Source organism: Pelodiscus sinensis, chromosome 1 (genome assembly GCF_049634645.1).
Source record: "Pelodiscus sinensis isolate JC-2024 chromosome 1, ASM4963464v1, whole genome shotgun sequence".
In the NCBI taxonomy this organism is placed as follows: Eukaryota; Metazoa; Chordata; order Testudines; family Trionychidae; genus Pelodiscus; species Pelodiscus sinensis.
Window position 1 is genome coordinate 265,225,286 of NC_134711.1, and position 13,650 is coordinate 265,238,935.

General features: G+C 47.6%; 1 protein-coding gene across 2 annotated transcripts in view; it reads left to right on the forward strand.

The window, feature by feature from the left end:
• Positions 1 to 305: 305 nt before the first annotated feature.
• The window catches only part of OBI1 (ORC ubiquitin ligase 1), a 40,274-nt gene continuing 26,929 nt past the window's right edge, over positions 306 to 13,650 (forward strand). Inside the window, exon 1 of one of the 2 annotated variants that reach the window (XM_075918838.1) lies at positions 306 to 919. In XM_075918838.1, the coding sequence (XP_075774953.1) occupies positions 848 to 919 (72 nt within the window). In that variant the 5' untranslated portion in view covers positions 306 to 847. Of the gene's footprint in view, positions 920 to 1,076; positions 1,344 to 13,650 lie in introns of those variants that run through there. The other variant, XM_075918839.1, reaches the window with a different exon arrangement.

A 13,650-nucleotide genomic window follows, 5' to 3' on the forward strand; every position in this document is an offset into this window, starting at 1 on the left:
AATATTGATAACGAAAACAAAACAATAGTTGTTTAATACTATTATTACACTAATAATAGCAATAACAAAAAAGCATTGAATAACGATAGGGTGAAATGGGTCCTGTGCTACATTGCAACACTGTTCATTGGCTACAATCTTCATAGTCTTCTTGATCTTGGTTGTTCCACCTTCTGAGTTTTATGGAAATGAGGGGAAGGAACCGTTTGGAAAAGTTCATTACTTCAGCTCACCTCAAATAACAGGTTAAAACCAGGCACTTTAGAGCTCACCACAGCAGAGTTCTGAGAGTGGGCCAGGAATGCGGTATGTACTTGGGAGGGCGGAAACTTCTCCTTCTCACTACCCTTCTGTGGGATTAGAAAGAGACTGGTGCCTGGCTCAATGTGTCTAATGCTCTGACTTTCTATACAGGCCTTGGCCAGGGGGCCAAGATACTGAGGGACTCCTGCACAGACAAAGCAAACATGCTTAAAAAACAATAAAGAGAAATGGATCCTCCCTAAGGGAAAGGAGAACAATGATCAGTGAATGCTGCTACGTTAACAGGTGGGACCTGCCTACAGCTTCCTAGCCCAATATACCAGCCCTAGTTTAAAGCTGCAGGAAGGGAGCTAACCCTCGGGACGGCAGCAACATGCAGCTGTGTGCGCGCAGAAGGCCCGAGTCCCCTACTCCGCCTCCCGGCCTCCTGCAGGGGAACATTTCAAAAGCGCGATTTCGGTTTCCTATTTTGCGTTGAGGATTGGACTCTTTGGCTTGCCGTACGCAGAGTAGAGCGTGGAGGGCTGCCGCTTGCTGTTACCGCTGGTGGAACTTCCGCGCTCGCGGGATTCGAAACGCCACAATGGCTCAGAACGTTCAGAATGTAACATTGTCTCTGACGCTGCCCATCACCTGCCACATTTGCCTGGGAAAGGTAATGGAGCTGCTGCTGCTACTGCTACTAAGCAGAGCGAGCGGGGGTAAGAGGAGCCGGCTTGTACCTCCTCCCGCGAATGTGCACGGGGGCTGGAGTGGGGAGGTTCATGGGGCGGAGGGGGGGTTGCTGCTCTAAGAAGCCTGGCAAGTGCAGCCATGATTAGGGACTGGGATTATGTGCCTGGATTTAGTGTTGTCCTTTTAAACAGGCTGTAGCTGTTAAAGTGGCGCCGGGGAAAGAGAGAGAAAAGTTGGGGATGGGTGATCAATGCAAGGCCAGGGGAAGGACCCACGCTCGGTGGTGATTGCCGAGCTGGGATCGTGACCAGTGGTGTTTTACTGCCAGCAAGTTTTATTGCCATATTTCGGATTATGGGAAACGTGCGATGCGCTCCTTAAAAGAAATCTCTCCAGCGTTTCGGGTGAGTGACCCCCAGAGGCTTTATTTCCCCCCTCCCCTTTATCCGTTGTTTCCGGATAAAGAGGCTTTTTTTCCTGCATGCTTATTGAGGTACTAGGACACTTTCGAGTGGTGACTAGTAATGTGTTCGTTGAGGCTCGGTAGGAACTCTGTGCTAGCGAATGGCTGAACAAACATTTCAAATGCTGGGTGTGGGACAGAGTAGATCAGACAATATGAAGCCAAATTCTAGTCCATGCAGCAGAAAATAGTTCCATTTTCCTAACTCAAGTTTTCTTGAGACATAATTTCTTCTGTTGGAGGCTGGGGAAAGCTACCAAAAGCTGGTATTTCTTCAAGAACCCATCTTTTCAAATTCCTTTTCTTTTCTGTCTTTTTCTCCCTTTTCCCTTCTCCCCCTCCACAACCCAATAGATTCTGTGAATAGAGACGACCACTAGGAAATAGCCTTTGTGCTAAGGACTCTGACACTTGTTCGAATTGACAGTGAGGTTTGGGGATAGGATTTCCAAGGGATCAGGAGATGCCTGACATACAAAGTAGATACAGCATGGGGCAGTAGTCTCCAACCTTTGGAAGCCAAAGATAATTTTTGGGGGGGATTAAGGGTAACCTGGATATACCCTGCCCCTTCTCCAAGCCCTAACCATTCTCCATTTTTCTAATGCTTGCTTTTTCCCCACTCTCACTCACTTTTACCAGATTGGGGTTTGGGAGGGATTGCAGGCTCTAGCCTGGAAAAGAGGGAACTTGGGGTACAGGAGTGGGTAATTGAGTGCAGGAGGGGGCTCTGGACAGGGGCAAAGTGGGGGGGAGGTAGGGGAGGGGCTATGGGGTTTCTGTCAGTCTGGAGGAGGGCTGAGGGTTGGGTTGTGGCCTCCTACCAGGCAGCACCCAGTTGCCAGCTCAGTGAGACTAAAGAAGGTTCACTGACTATCCCAGGCCCATGCTGCTCCCACAATCAGTGGAACTGGAATAGGTTTTGAGTGGGGGTGCTTAACTGCACCCCTCACCATGCTCTAGACCTGGGCCGGCAGCCAGGTAGGATCCCAGTGCTGGCAGTGGAGCCCCTGGGTGTGTGGCTGGACAGGACTGTCGGACCAGCAGCTGGGTGGGATCCTAGGCTTGTATGGCGACATACACTGCTACACCAGTAGTGGAGCTCCTGGGCCGGCAACAGGACCAGTGGGCAGGGCTCCTGCATGCAGGACCAGCGGTCATGACCCTGGGGCCAGCAGTGGAGCCCTGGGGCCTGTAGCCAAGTGGGATCCCAGGCACACAGAGAAGCCACTAGACAGCAGCTGGCCTGGTGGCTGGGACACTGGGTGGCCAAGATGCAGAGCTGGGACTTGAGATGCCAAACATGGGGGTTCTGCAGCACTCCCTGTGCTATTACTTTCTGTGTCCAGCCTTTTCCTGGTATAATGTGCCTCTGTGTCCTCTAGAGGAGGGGAGCAGGGAGCACATGATACTGTGTGCTGCCCCTTTCTGCATACAACATCCTCTCACCTCCCATTGGCCACAATTTCCTGTTTCTGGCCGATGGATGCTGCAAGAAGTAGTTCTTGCAGGCAGGATGAGTGCCAAGACATGCTGTGCATGCACATATGAGGGGCTGCATTGGATACTTCTGGGAACAGGCCAGCAGCATGTGCAGGAAAGAAGCCTGCCTTATTAGTAATCTAGCTCCACCATCGTAGATTGCAATCAACTGGAGACTCCCTAGGATCTACCAGTCAATCACGATTGACCAGTTAGTGACCATTGGCATGGGAGATGACCATACTCCAGCGGCTTGCAGTTTAATGTCTCAATTCTGGCCTAGGGGAGAGAGAGAGTAGTTCATTGACAGTGTGGCTATATTTACTGGGAGATCAGCATTGTGGTGATTGATCCCTTGGCGGTCGATATAGGGGGTCTAATGAAGACCCAATATATCAACCACTGATTGCTCTCTTGTTGGCTGCGGAATTCCACTTTAAAGAGAAGAGTAAGGGAGTGGAGACCCTGCAGCAATTCAACCAAAGGTATGTTGATTCAGTAGTCACATAGCTGGAGTTGAGTAAATCAGATTGATGTTGCCCCATAATCTAGACCTGCCCTCAGTGTTCATAGCTATTCATTTCTTGGCCTTTCTGCTAGGACTCAACAAAGATGACAAATTATGGGTTTGTTTTTGATTCTATAGATACTTGCTTGCCATTAACTGGAGGAGACCATCAAAAAATCTGTAGCCATGGTACAGAATGGCTTTTCTCCAGAAATCTGTACTTTGCTCTTTAGAAACTTTCCTCAATTTTTTTAAAATTCTGTACATCTTACATCAAGATCAATGTGCTGACATTTTCAATGGACCTGGTAGTCACACCGGTTGAGAACGCTTGACATTTGAGGTCATCTACAGTTGTTTGTAACTTTACCTAACTTTAGCCATTCTGGATGAAACTTTCTGTACTAAATCTTTCCTCCCAGCTGAAATTTTTTGGAAAGTTTTCAAGAAAAACAGTTCAAAACCAGGAACCAAGTTTAAGGAGAAAATATTTTTTGGCGAAGATAGAACAAATTGTTACAGCAGGTTGTTTTTGTTTTTGTTTCTGAAAAGTTCTGGTGCCTGCCTGCTTTTGAGCATGTGCTTGAAATTTCACAGGAGAGTCATTCAGGGGTCAGAATGGTTCTTTTTGCTGTCCAATGAAAATGAGTTCAAGATTTGGGTGGTATGTGGTAAATAAGGGTACATCCACACAGCAGCGGTATTTTGGAATAACGTCTGTTCTGAAATACCTATGTGAGTGTCTACACAGCTAGTCTGTTACTTTGAAATAATTTCAAAATAATGGGCAGCTTACTTTGGCCTTTGTAAACCTCATTCTACGAGGAATAATTCCTCTTCCGAAATAGCTATTTCGGAATAGCAATAGTGTGGATGCTTCATTGCTGCTATTTCAAAATACTCCTCCCCAGGCCATTCAGAGTAATTACTCCCCAGTGCTTCCAGGGGCTCTAAATTGAGGTAGCATGTCTTGGACTAATTTCCAGGCTTCCTTGTAGTGTAGATGCGCTATTTTGAAATAAGCTATTTTGGAGTATTTCTTCTGGAACACGTTATTCCAAAATAAGTGTGCAGTGTAAACGTAGCCTAAGACATGTAGCCACACATTTAGTGCTGAGGGTAAATTATATCTGTTGAATAGCTAACCATTAACAGAACTCCATCTGTCCTCTGCATAAGTGAAGCTGAAGTCCTGTGAGGAAATAGAATGTGACCAAGTAATTAAAGATTGAATCATAATATATATGCACAAGAGTTGGGTAGGAAACAAATTAAAGTTGTATGGCCTACCTTAACTCTAGAATTTCATCACTTTTAAATGCCTGACATTGCAACCTTGATGTTATAGCTCTTTGGGTCTCTTTGTTCTTTGTTTGTACCATGCCTCATGTAATGGGGAGTTAGGGCTCTTAGGTGCTACAGTCTAATGTATATTGGTGGTTCTTACATGTATTGTCAGCTGTCTGATTTTAGCTTTTTAAGACTTCCTACTGTTTTCTTAACCATCCTTTGTTTTTTTTTCAAAATGTCCAAACACACTCTGCTTTCTTACAGCAACACTGTAAGACAAACCTTAAACAAGCAACTACATAACTGATTACCTGTATGGTTTTCTTAAGATTCATTTTATTTCTGATAGCTTTAAGAAAAGAACCATTGCATTTAGTTTCACAAAGTTTTGTTAAATAACCTTAATAAAAACAACTAACAGGATATTTAAAAAATTGTATTTGACTATGACTTAGGTAACAAAAGCTAAAAATTTGGTGGCTCTGAACAATTCACATTTTCAAGATCAAATCACAATAGAAAATAACAATCACTAGCTTGAAAAGATGACTTTGTTTAGATTTTTGATTGAGTTCCTTAGATCGGAGCCTTATCTGTGCCGTTTGGTTATCAACGCTGATGTTGCTAATACCAGAGAAGAATGGTGGAGGACAATCCAAAGATAAAGCATAAGGCAGTTTGGTCAGTCACTTATAGGCCAATTCACCAACATCTCCTTCCCAACCCAACCGATCTGTAGTGGGCAACTACTTTCCCACCAATTATATTAGCCTTGGAATCTGACTAACCCTTCTAACTGTCCTGCATTTATAAACCGAGTGCTGTGTAAAAAGTTTGTATGCTTGGTCTGTTTATGTTGGTATGAAAAGATTAACTATTGTAGACACTTGAAGAGTATTCTGCAATCTCCGTTAACAAACTTGTTGAGATTGAAAGATACTCTACGAGTATCTTGACTGGAACCTGTTGCAAAAAAAGGACACACATGCTGTAACCCTGTGACAATCTTTAGAATACCTACACAAACATGTACTCTTTCTTACTAATTAGGTTTCCAGTTTCAGGAAGTAGTCAATTGATTTTGCTCATAAACCAAGAAAAAAAATCTGTGGGCTGCTTATCGCCAAATCTTTGCTGTGACCTCAGCTGTCAGCTCAGTTATTGTTCACAGTGGAAGATGCTGCTGCAAAGGCAGGTGAAGTACAGCAGTGGTTCCCAACCTTTTTCGTACCAAGGATCGGCAAACTCATTGAAAAACTGTTGACAAACTAGCACTGAACTATTTGTATATTCATTGTGGCAATGAATTTATTTGCATATTTGAGTATTCATTATGATAATTTTAAGAGGTTACATGTTGTTTTGAATTGCATCTGTATGCACACAATATGTGTCATTGTAACCAAGACTGTGGCTGTAAGTCACTGCCACAAGTGGCAGGGATGTGGATAAAACAGCCTTGTGAAGTTTCTGTTACGGATGTAAGAGACTGCTCAACTATCCGATCAGCTTTTGCTTATCGGATAGTCAACTAGTGATGCAACTAGTCGCTCTCCTCCTCCTCCCTTCCCTTGCTGCCTATCAGAGAGAGGCATCAAAGGGGGGAGCAGGAGCCAGTACTGGGAGGAGCGGGCTTAAAAGCCAGTTCCCTCCAGCACCATCTCTGTGAGAGGCAGGGAAGATAGAGGCACAGCAGGAAATGGTGCAAGTGGGGACTGAAGCCGTCTCTGCTTGCACTATTTCTGCTGCGATTCTGCTTTCGAAATCTACAAGAACCCCAGCTAGGCTCTTGTACATTTCAAAAAGCAGAACTCCTGGAGGAAGCACGGTCCCTGCACTCCCTGTGGGACTTCCTTTTGAAATGCACAAGAGCCCCCACCCCAGGGCTCGATGCTGCAGCAGAGCAAGTGATTCCGGCTGGCCTGCACTCCCTGAGTGGCTTCTGTTTTTGAAACGTACAAGAGCCCCACTGGGGCTTTTGCACATTTCAAAGGCTGAGCCACCACAGGGACTGCCCCGCTGGTCTAATTGAATAATCAGGGGAAATCTCTTCGATTATTCAATTTGTTAATTAATCTAAATGTAACATCCCTAGTTTCTGTGTTGGAAGCAGAAATGATGGGCATGATTAGCCATCCAGATCTTTGTAACTCAAGATTATCTTCAATTAATATGGTTTGATGAGTGAAATCAGAGGGGAAGATTACGTTCAGGAAAAAGATGTTTTCTTTTGAGATGAGAGGCTCAATGGGCCATGCTTTCAATTTTTTAGGCCCTATTTAGTTACCTGAGACCTCCTGCTGCCTCTTACCCATCATGTGGCTTCTGCAGGGGCTCAGGGCTTCTCATGGCTTCCTCTCCCCTCCCCCGCCCTGTGCAGCTACTTCTGGGACCAGGGCAGCTGCTGTACACACAATGTTTGGCCCCACTGGCTGGGCCGCGTACATCCTCACCATGGTCCTGGCTCTAGCCACAGTATACCCAGCTACCAGCTGCCCCACTCACCCTGTTGCTCCATGAGGTGAGGTAGGGAATTCCCTGGGAATCCCAGGGGGTGGAACTAAATAAATGCTGGAGGTGTGGCCTGGCAACGCGTAGCAGCCTGTCAGGAGTTCGTGGCCTGCTGTCAGTCCACAGACCAGAAGTTGGGAACTGCTGAAGTACAGGCTGGACCCAGCTGTAGTCTTTTGCTCACACCGTGGAGGACAACCCAAATTATTAGAAAACAAAAAGTCAGTTATCCAAAACCATTACTTGATGTCACCAGAGGGTACCCATGTGGCCAGTGCAGGGTCTCCATCATCTCCATATTCAGCTTTTGGGAGGCAGTGTACTGCAGGAGATGGCCTTTTTCTCCCATTTCTGCTGGATGGTTCAGCTTGGTTCCTTTTCTTGGAAATGCTGCATGGACCAGGTGGATGTCGATCCTTTCCTCTGGACATTTTGAACCAAAATGGGAGAAATCCTCTTTTACTGTATAGTCCTCCTCTTTTGAATCATTGTAGCTGAAGCTGAAATTGTTCAGTCTCTTTGTACAGCACTTTTCACACAAGCTTGTGCAAGACAAGTTAGGCCAAAGCTGTTGCTACAATCATCTTGAGACATACTGTGAAATATCACCTAGATTGATCCGGTCAGCAACTTACCTCCGTAAATTGCTTTTTCTGGGCCTATCTGCCTTCTGTGCATCCCTTGACCACCTTTGCAGTTATGCTTGTGCTAGTTGAAGGCTACATCAGTGCTCTACTAACTGCTCAAATGTTTTCTTTAAAGCTCCTATACAAAGAGTTTCCATATTGTTTAATGCTCTTTAAATTTGTTTTAACAGTCCCTTGCATAATGCAAAATCACTTCCAGAACTGTTGTTTTCCATCAGGCCAAAACAGTTGCATACATTTTCCATTTCTGTTCTCGTTTGAACATCAATGGTGGGATCTTTTTCATATGAATGAAATGACACCTGCAATATTAATCATTTAAGTTTCTGATAATTCCGCTCTGTGATCAAGTGTACTTATCAACACAATTTTTTGTCAGTTCTTTTTATTTGCTCCCTCATTCAGGGTGTGTATATTTCGCTAACTTGATAGCATAAAAATGCTTGAGCAGAGATATTAGCCTTTCTTGTTCACTTTGTCACTCAGTTTAGAAATCAGTACGAGTGCAACCTCTTTTTGAACAATTTGGGTTGTCCGGTAGGGTGCTAGAATTGCTCATGAGATAAACCCTATCATTACAGATTTGGGCAAAATATTGTAATCTTTATCCCTTATGGTCAACTTCCCTTTATGTGTATAATTTCTTTTTAATCATATTGGATTCCATCAGGTTCCCTGATTTTCATCTCAGTTATCTGGCAGCATTGTATGCATCTGATATTTTAATGTTTTGTATTAATTTTTGGTTCATTCACAGATCGCGGGGGGGAAGAGATCAGTTGGGGGGAATGTTTCAGTTGCATCAAGTAGGTTCTTGTGTAAAGCTGCAGCGACTCTGTTTCTTCAGGCAGTTTGAAGAAATCATGCCCATTAGACATGGATTTTTTTTTTTTTTTACTGATCCCTTTGTCCTGTTTCTTCTAAACAACCTTGTTGCCTGAGCAATTCATAGTAGTGACTCAGTTTGGGGTCTTAATTACTACGCTAGTTTCAGAGTGCCATGAATGTGCACAGGAGTCCAGTTTGCTGGGCAAAAAGCCTGTCTGATCGTATAATCCAGTGGTTCCCAACGTTTCTTATACTCTGGACCGGCAAGCCCATTCACAAACTTTTGGTGGACTGGTAATGTTTTACTTGCATATTCATTATGCAAACAATGGATATGCAAATATGTAAATAAATGTTACTGGTCCACCAGAAGCCCTGGTCCCTAGAGCCACCACGAACAGCCGGCTTCAGCTCCAGCAGTCACCACATGGCAGGCAGCTTCCGCAGCTGACGGCTGTTTGAGGCAGCTCTGGGGGTCAGGGCTGGGGTATACCCCAGCCTCTTGAGCCCCCTAACTACTAGAGCCCTCCCACCCATCCATTATCCCCCAGCCATCCATTATCCCCCAGAGTCACCTGCACCTGAGCCCCCCAGTGCCAGCCCTCCATCCCAAACCCCTCAATACCAGACCCCCTGTGCCAGCCTCCTGTTTCCAGAGCCCCAATATTAGCCCTGTCCCCAGTGCCCCCCAATGCCAGCCCCACTCCTAGATTCCCCCGCAGTGTTAGCTCCCCACCCTGGATACCTCAGTGTCAGCCCTCCACCTCTTAGAGCTCTCCACCCCTTAAAGCAGGGGTCTCCAACCTTTTTAAGCACAGATCACTTTTTGAATGCAATCCAGGATCTACCTCAGACCCAAATACCCTTGCCTTGCTTCCTTCTGGGTCCCTATCCCTGCTCACTCCCTCATTCTCTCTCCCTTTCATCAGGCAGGGGCAGGGACACAGGCTTTGGTCTTTGGCTAAGGGATTTAGAGTATGAGAGGGGCTCTAAGCTGAGCCTGGGGCAGGGAGTTGGGGTGCAGGAGGGGATTCAGGGTACAGGCTCTATAAGGGAGTGTGGGTCCAGAGGGCTCAGGACTAGGGCAGCGGTTTGGAGTGCAAGAGGGGGTTCATGACTGGGGCAGGGATTTAGGATTCTGGCTCCAGCTAGACACTGCTTACCTCAGGTGGCTCCTGGGTGGTGGTGCAGTTGGGCTAAAGCAGGCTTACCCCAGCCCTGAGCATGCACCATTCTCAAAAGCAGCCAGCAAACTCGCTCCATCCCAAGCCCTGTGCCCCCCGCATCCATTCTGTGGAGATAGAATACAGGGTGGGAGGGGACATGCTGACATCAGCATCCCCTCCTCCCTCTTCCCTGCTCTGCATAGCAAACAGGAGGCTCCTGGTGGGGGGGAGGGGGGGGACTGCAGGGGCAACCTCTTGGCCAAACCAGTCAGGATCACCTGTCAGAGGTGCCAAGATCTACCAGTAGATCCCGATTGACTGGTTGATGACCATGGCCTTAGCGCTCCCCAGTACTAGCCCTGTCCCCAGAGCCCCCAAGTATTGGTTTTGCCCCAGAGCACCCAGTGCCAGCCTCCCACCCCAAGAGCCCCCTCAGCACTAACCCCACCCCCGGTGTCCCTAGTGCCTGCCCTGCCTCCCTCACCTAGCCCTGTGCTGCCTTCCAGCTGCCAGCTGAACACTGCTGCCTGGGTCCTGGCTGCTCTAAGGCTGCCATGTCAGGTTCCGCATGGCCCTACTGCCGCACAGCTAACCTCTCTTCCATGTCCGGGAAGAGACCCCAACCCTGCCCAGCCCTGGCTGGCTGAGAGGCAGGGCAGGACATTCCTGTCTCAAAGCCGTGGCAGGATCGGAGGCACTGGGCAGTATATGCTAGCCCTGGCCACCAGGCCTGCTGTGGCCTGGCAGCCAGTGGTTTGTGGACCATCGCCAGTCTGCAGACCAGCAGTTGAGAACCGCTGGTGTAATCCACACACGTTTTTCATGAAAGACAGGTAGGATCATCTAGCGCTCTCTCCTACCCAAGTATGCTTTATTTTAAAAGATCACTAGTACAGACTGAGGAACTGGACCTCTCCCCATCAAAGTTTAAGTTGCAAATTGTGTTTGAATGATACACTTTAGAAGGATCAGATAATGTTTTTAGATAACTGATCTACATATTGTAATGGACCTTTTATAGCACTTTGTTTAGATACCAAAATACTTCAAAATAAAACCCTAACTGGAAGCCGTGTATATAAGGAGCACAATGCCCTAGATGATGCTAAATGTAATTTGCTATTTTGTTTAAGATGATGTGATTGTTCATTCTTTATAAGTGTGTTCCCCTTTCAGGTGTTTTGGTAACCTGAAGTCTTGAAATTGAACTTTGTTGTATGTAAGACGCAGGAGATCATTGTCCTGCTCTACTTGGCACTGGTGAGGCCTCAGCTGGAGTACTAAGTTTTAGGCACCACATGAAAGGAGAGGTGTGGATAAGTTAGGCTATGTCCACATTGGCAATTGAGCAACAAAGCTTTTGTCATACACAAGTGTTTGTCTTTGGAGGAGAAGTGTCAAAGCTTTGCCATTGCAAGTACTAGTGTAAACAGTGCTTTGTCAGTAGCAGTCTCCTGCTGACAAAGCTAACGCTGCTCATAGGGGATGCAGGTTTTTTGTTGGAAAAAGTGCCAACAAACAGTGTTTACGCTCCCTGACAAAGCTGTGTAGTGTAGACATATCCTTAGAGAGAGTCCAAAAGAGAGCAACACAACAAGTTTAGAATATCTGACCTGCCAGGAAAGCTTTTTGATTTTTTTTTTTTTAATATAAACTAGGCATATTTGGTCCTGAGAGAAGATGATTGAGGGTGAACCTGTTAACTCTTCAAATATGTTGTGAGCTCTTATAAAGAAGACTGTGATCAGTTGTTCTCTTTGTCCATGGAGTTAGGACAAGAAGTAATGGCCTAAGTATTCCAAAAAGAAATTTTAGGATAGATAGTAGGAAAAACTTTCCAAGGGTAGTTTAGATCTGGAATAGGCTTCCAGGTTGTGGAAGCCCCATTATTGGCAGTTTTTAAGAATGGGTTGAATATACACCTCCCAGGGTTGATCTAGGCTTATTTGGTCTTGCCTCAATGCAAGGGGCTAGAGATGATGTTGTTTTGCAGTCTTATGTTCCATGAGTCTATGAATGGGGGGGGGGGGAACCCCCAAACTCTTTTTCTGGCTGATGTGCGGGGAACTGAGGGATAACTGTTTGTAAAGAAAATATAGGGCTATGTAGTACTTTAAAGACTAACAAGATGGTTTATTAGATGATGAGCTTTCGTGGGCCAGACCCACTTCCTCAGATCAAATAGTGGAAGAAAATAGTCACAGCCATATATACCAAAGGATACAATTAAAAAAAAATGAACACATATGAAAAGGACAAATCACATTTCAGAACAGAAGGGGGATGTGGGGGGGGGGGGGGGGAAGGGAAGGTGAATGCCTGTGAGTTAATGATATTAGAGGTGGGGAAGGGTAGATGTCTGTGAGTTAATAGTATTAGAGGTGATAATTGGGGAAGAGACTACTCAGGAACCAGAGTACTTTAAGATTAAGTTCATTGATTTGAGAACTTCTGTTGTAAGGGAGTCATAGGGTTAGTTTAAATAGAGACTGGAAACAAAATAACTAAATTTGTTTGAAGACACAAGGTGGGTTAGGTAATAGGGATTGTGACTGATCTAGTTTTGGGCGCGAGCGCATAACCCCCTCCGCGGGGTCATAGCCCAGCGACCCCGCCATCTGGTTCATACGAATTCAGTATTTTGATGGGCGTGAGCTCCCGACGCCCCCTGGGGGGGGGGCGAAACGGGGCCCAGCGAGCCCAGCGCTCCTGGTTCACCTCCCAGCCGCCTCAGTCCTTCCCCACGGTTCTTGGGGTGACGGGGCCTCCCATCTCCTTCTTACTCCCTTTTTCGCCCACGTTGTGCTGCACGGAGGAATCCAGGGGACTAGGGGGACCCGGGCCCACCCTCTCCACCAGGTCCCAGCCCGGGGCCCTAAGGGTTTGGGGCTGGCCCTTACCTGGCTGATGGGGTCCCACCCCGTAACGCGTCAGCCCACGGGCGCCAGAAGGGCCCTGCCCCGGGCTACTTCCTAACCGCCCTTGGGTCCGCGGTTCCCGCGTCCGAGCTGCCGGTCCTTACCTCTTCGTTGGATGTACGCAGGATTCTGCCCTGCAGTTCCCCCAGTGTTCCGCCTTTCCATCTCCACCTGGGGGAGGGATCGTGTCCCTGGCATCCTCCCCCGTGTCCTGGCTCGCGGCCGGCTTTTAAACCTCCTACCGGAGGTCACGTCGGCTCCCTGGGCTCCGCCCCCGACATCGCTGGCGTTCCCTACGTCGGGACACAGGGGGTGGAGTTGCTCCCCGGCATCCTCCGCCAGGGCCGCGCACATGCAGCCTGGCCCGCCAGCCAGCCCTGTTCCCCGTGGCCGCAGGGCTCCGCTCCTTGCAGCGTTCAGCAGGCGCATCCTCCCGGCGGCACGCCGGCGAGGCAGCCCCTCCCGGGCACTCTGCCGGGGCCAGGGCTGCTGCCCGCCCCGTTCTAGTGTGGGCCGCTGCCGGCCTGTCACAGGGATGTTAGCGTATAGTTGTGTAAATGATTAACCAAAAAGCTTGGGCTTATCGGTGAATCCTAATGACTACTCCTCCCTCCTAGTGCGGAGAGTGAAGGGAGCCGGTAGGTGTGGGAAGCCAGCTGTCAAACCAGTTCACTGTGCAGTGCTGGCTCCTTGGAGCTACCTGCCTTCTCCCCCTTGCTGCCTCCCAGCGAGGCAGCAATGGGTTTGGGGGAGGCAGGCAGGAGCCAGTGCTCACAAGCACCGGTTTTGCAGAGCTGCCTCCCTCACCCCTGCCTGCTGTTGCCTCTGTATCAGAGGCAGTATCATGGGGGGGAGAGAGGACTAGAGGCTGTGCCAGCATCCAGCCTGTCTGTGGTGG